Raw genomic sequence first — 5,144 nt, forward strand, 5'->3', positions numbered from 1 at the left:
TGCCTTAACTATTTAGGTAACAAAATAGGTCCATCAAGCTAGATTTTTCCTCAAATACCCTAAATTACCCTTGTTCTATAAAAAAACAAACGAAAACTAGTTTCTTTAACACTTTCTTCCAAATTTGCAACAACATCACCACCAAGCAAATATTTCAAACTCTAATGCCAAATCTAATTATTTCCAAACATGCGACAAACCTACTAAGCAAATAGTTTAAACAGTTCAAAAATTTCAATAGCTCCAAAAATCTTTGCTACATCTTTGTTGTCACATCATCATTTTTTAAAATGAAAGAGAAAAGTTAATTTATATAAAAATTCCTGTCAGGATATCATATAATTAAATGAAAATGATGTCATAGACTTAACTGATCAAGAAACAAGTGAAAAACCACTGTTGATAATCTAATTTATAAAAAAAAAATGGCTAAAAAAAGAGTTGGAAAGGAATAAAAACTGCAGCAAGGGCAAAAATGTCCACTGGAACAAATAAATTTCAACTCCACTTTTTCAGCCATTTCTCAGGCAGGGGAGTAGAGCTGGCAATTTGTCCCAAGTCCCAATGGGCTACCCATGCTCAAAGGAACTTTGGGCGGGATGGGTATTATAATTTGGTATTGGGTTTAAGTTGGGACACATCCCAACTATACCCATTAATGAATGGGAAAGGATGGAAAATACTTGGGTACCCATTGGGCTCAAATGGCAAGGGCTCCGTTTGGATTAACTGTTTTTGGTAGGTGTTTTTGAAATATTTTATTGTAGCAGTGTATATGAAAAATTTTTACTATAAAATTTTTTTGAAATATTTGATATATTAATATGGATGGGATGTTTCTTGAGTTATTGTATATTACTGTAACATTGTATTTGAAAAACTTATTTTTTGAAAAAAAAGTCAATCCAAACGGAATCTTAGATTCAAAAATTATCTTTAACAATTTTTATAGTCATACCAGCGAATATAATCTAGTAGTCTTCCTAGTCATTATCCACAAGAATTTCCAGCATTTCAGTTAGTTTAGACCTGTCATCCTTGGACAATGATAAGGATAAATATTCAACATCCTAAGGACCTTGGCCATCTTGATATATGTTGGAATATGGCTGTATATCTATCTTTTCCTTTATTTGTTAATCCAATTTTTGGTGGGAATCTTGAGTATAAAGCACTTGCATGTTTATTTAATAAAACTAAAAGAAATTTAATAAATCAAAAATATTAAAATTATATAAAAATAAAAAATGAATTAAAGGAAAAAAAATATGTAGAAAATGGATTTGGGTATTGGGCGGGATCAATCTAAACCCATCCCAAAATGATCCCGCCCAAGTTAGTCCCAAAACACATATGGGTAAGATTGGGCCCAAACCCATATGACTCGGTTCCATTTCAAACCCAAGCAAATCCCGCCCATCCCGCCCATTTTGCCACCTCTACAGGGGAGGGAAAACTAATTAAACAGGAAAACAAAAAAAGTCAAGAAAACAAAACAGAAACAGGAGACAGATTCCAAGTGAAGAGAACTAATGGCTACACTGAGAGTACCAGATATTGTTCCATCTCCTGCTGAAGACTGTAAAACACTGAAGAAAGCCTTCCAAGGTCTCTCTCTTAATTTACTCTTCAAGAATTACTATCTACTCCTTTTTCTTGCTGATTCTTCTTCCTTAAATGCCTCCTATTTTTGTGTGGTTAACTATTTTTTTTTTTTGGTTGGGTTTTGATTATTGTAGTACTCATTCATCTGCGAATGTAATTGTTTGACGTTAATGGTGATTTGGTTGGTTGGATTTCATTTTTCAGGATGGGGGACTGATGAGAAGGCAATAATAAAGGTGTTGGGACGCAGAAATGCAAGCCAAAGGAAGAACATCAGAGAAACATTTCAGCAGCTTTACAACAAGTCCCTAATTGATGAGCTCGTTTCTGAATTGTCTGGTGATTTCAGGGTAACAAAACTGCCTGAAAATACTTCTTTGCGTAATAATTAGTTTGATTTCTACTGTAGTTTGTAATCCGTTGAACCATAAGTGTATCAGAACACTGCTAATTAGGGTAAATTTGGAAGGGCTCTCTCTAGTTTCTCCAGCTTATGCAATTTCCAACTTAATCTCTCTTGAAAATGGCATTCTTGTTGTGTTGCATTTGGACTCAGTTTCACAATATTTCTAGAACTGCAAATAAATAAATTTCAAATGCAAATATTTGTATTCTATCCAATTTCACTTTTATGTATGCTTTTTTTTTTTATAATGTCTTCTTATCTGACTTAGATGTTGGTTTTACTACTGGTTTCCTACTATTTTTGTGATCGCAAGGATGTTGATGTACAAACAAATTCAATGGTAGTAAAGTTCTGTTGAATTATAAGAGTATCAGCCTGCTTACCTTGGCAACTGAGTAGGCTCTCTGTAAATTCTCCATACTTATCTCTGTCTCTGTTGAGAATGGGATAACTCTGATACCCCGCATTTCATGTTCAATATTTCGAAATCAAGGCCAGTTGAAAGTGTTATAGAACTGCCTTATTTTGTGTAATACACGTCATTCTGCAGTTGCTCTTTGATCTTTAGAAAGAAAAGGGGAGCATGCATATCTTTGAACTTGATGCTTTCAAGCACACTGCACACAGTAAACTTTTCAACTCTAAAAGTGCAAGTTTTTGTGGTGATTGGTGACAGAACGCTGTGATCTTGTGGACATATGATCCACCTGAAAGAGATGCAAGGCTTGTAAATGAAGCTCTGAAATCAAGGAAGAAAGGAATCAGGGAATTCCAAGTAATTGTTGAGATTGCATGTGCATCATTTCCTCATCATCTCGTTGCTGTAAGGAAGGCTCATTTCTCACTTTTTGACTGTTCACTTGAAGAGGACATCAGTTCAAATGTTTCTCTGCCAATACAAAAGGTATCTTCTCTTAATTAATGATAGGGTATCATTTGTTAGTAATTTTATTATTAATGTCTCCTTTTGTCCTTGTCAAATAGTGTTTTAATTGGTAATATTTACTTATATTTGGTATTTGGAATCAATTTCAGGAGTGAAGCAGAAAATTATCAAAAAGAAGGGACTTTCTGGAGCATATTACTTGAGACATGGGAGATTTCTAAAAAGCTCTATCAACGCGGCCCACAAGAAAGGAACAAAAAACTAATTTCCTACCCTTTTGCTGATGAGGAGAAGACCAGTACGGAGAAGTCCTACTAGCAATAGGAAACAAGAGTCAATTCGGCAGGGCCAATCCTTGGTAATTCATCTTCTCAATTCGGTGGGGGCCCACGGGATAAGGAGCACTAGTCATTCGGCTAAAGAAAGCAAAGTAATGCACGGAGGCCTAAAAAAACAAGAAGAATTCGGCTTGCTTGTGGCAAAATGGTGGGGACCACGGAAGATAGGAAAAGCATTAGTTATCTTTGGCTTTAAGAAGGGAACAGACGGATAGGCGGGTGGAACACTAGCTCTTAGGATAGTTTTAGTTTTAGTTTTTCTTTTCCTTTCCCTTTGTCAGACACACGCCAACTGTTCGACAATATTCCCCAACGGAAAAGACATCTTTTATTCCTTACTTTCTAGTTAAAAAAAAATACAATACCTTCGCAATCAATTAATTTGCGTGGAGATTTAATTATGCGGCGTGGCTAAGCCTTCCATCTAGTCAAGGGTCAATTCGACGGCGCAGTCCCAAAAATCTGTGAGATCTAATTAGTTTTCACGCGTTCCTCAATTTATTAATATTTGCACGTTGTCTGCTTGAATTTTCATGGGATTATTTTATTAATTGGATGTCAAGGGCCCGATGTTCAATGTGATTTCTTAATCTCGTGCCAATTTAGTCAATTAAATCCGTAATTGTTTGATTGATTAATATTAGTAGCAACTGGTGTGTTTACACATTAGGGGAATGTGTAATCTAATTAAAATAACCCTCGTAGCGTGTTATTAATTAGGGTTAGGTTTTTCTAGTTATTAATGCAATTGAAAAATTAATTCCTACGGTCGTACCTAGGAATATTTTCTGGTTAGGGGTGATCAACGGTCGTACCTTGGTCCTCTATAAATTAAGGAAAAATTGGTCGTTAGACTTCATCGGCGACTGTAAGGCCCAAAAACAACCTAAGAGGGGGGTGAATTAGGTTGATTAAAAACTTAATTGAGTTTATGCACTTTTTCCTTAATAAAAAATTTACCTTCTTTTCTAGCAGTGATCAATCAAGTAAATTTAAAGAAGAGAACAATGTTGATCAGAATTAAGAATATATATAAGCAATGAGAATTTTATTGAACAAAAAGAATAAGATAGAGTATCAAACCGATTGTCTACCAAGCTTTCCTCAAACTTTAAGACCAATCACAAGGATGAGCACCTTCTCTTTGATGAACAATAATCAACTCAATGTACAATGGAGGGATCACTTCCTCCTTGCCCCAAACCTCACTTAGTCAAGTTAGGAAGTTTTACTATCACTCAGATAACCCTCAACAAAGCTACACTATTGAAAATTTCAAACACAAGAGAAGTGCTTACAAGAAATTCACACCACTTGGAGAACAAATCTTGCTTAGGAGACTATTTTCTAGCTAAAATATCTCTTGAGATCTTGTAAACAAAGTGTGCAAAAATCCCTCACTGGTTCAGAATCGTTTGTATTTCAAGGGGACCAAAAAATGGGCTTCAATAATGCTTCCAACGGATAGTAGGCATATGAAGAGTCAGCTAGCCGTTGGGGCCGTCGGACGTCCGACAGATTAATCACCGTCCGATCTCATCGTCCGAAAATCAGCCAAGTTGTCGTTCGGACGTTCGATGGGATATTATCGTCCGACAGCATCTGCGTCCGAACGTCGTCAGAGAGTCATCAAAACTTTGCGAAATTTCTCGGACGTCCGATGCTTCCTTACGAGCGTCCGACAGAGTTTCCTTCTTGATGTTTTTCATCCTTTCGGACGTCCGACAGCTTCCTTTAGGACGTCCGACATGAGTGCCCTGTTTTTGCTTCTTCTTTTGGTTGATTTTCTTTCCTTGACACCTTTGTACCTGATTCTCTTAAAAGCAAAACACTTATATTTGAAGAGAATTAGATAAACATTTCAAAGTGCTTTGTGATCATCAAAATCAAGAATAACATTCTCCCCCTT

The 5,144-nt window shown here is 36.0% G+C and overlaps 1 protein-coding gene across 1 annotated transcript; it reads left to right on the plus strand.

Annotated features, from left to right (window-relative positions):
* The first annotated feature begins 1,456 nt into the window (after positions 1-1,456).
* On the plus strand, positions 1,457-3,052 carry LOC113760035 (annexin D3-like). Its single transcript, XM_027302613.1, has 4 exons — positions 1,457-1,608; positions 1,810-1,955; positions 2,688-2,915; positions 3,047-3,052. The coding sequence occupies exons 1-4, from the start codon at positions 1,533-1,535 to the stop codon at positions 3,050-3,052; spliced, it is 456 nt and encodes a 151-aa protein (XP_027158414.1). The 5' UTR covers positions 1,457-1,532.
* The last annotated feature ends 2,092 nt before the right edge of the window (positions 3,053-5,144 follow it).

The sequence above is a fragment of the Coffea eugenioides genome, chromosome 2 (genome assembly GCF_003713205.1).
Source record: "Coffea eugenioides isolate CCC68of chromosome 2, Ceug_1.0, whole genome shotgun sequence".
Classification (NCBI taxonomy): domain Eukaryota; kingdom Viridiplantae; phylum Streptophyta; class Magnoliopsida; order Gentianales; family Rubiaceae; genus Coffea; species Coffea eugenioides.

Bases quoted from the DNA above. Each gene is read 5' to 3' on its own strand.
- LOC113760035 (XM_027302613.1), top strand. From the start codon at position 1,533: ATGGCTACACTGAGAGTACCAGATATTGTTCCATCTCCTGCTGAAGAC. The intron at 1,609-1,809 runs GTCTCTCTCTTA...TTCATTTTTCAG, and splicing joins ACTGAAGAAAGCCTTCCAAG to GATGGGGGACTGATGAGAAG. The intron at 1,956-2,687 runs GTAACAAAACTG...GATTGGTGACAG, and splicing joins AATTGTCTGGTGATTTCAGG to AACGCTGTGATCTTGTGGAC.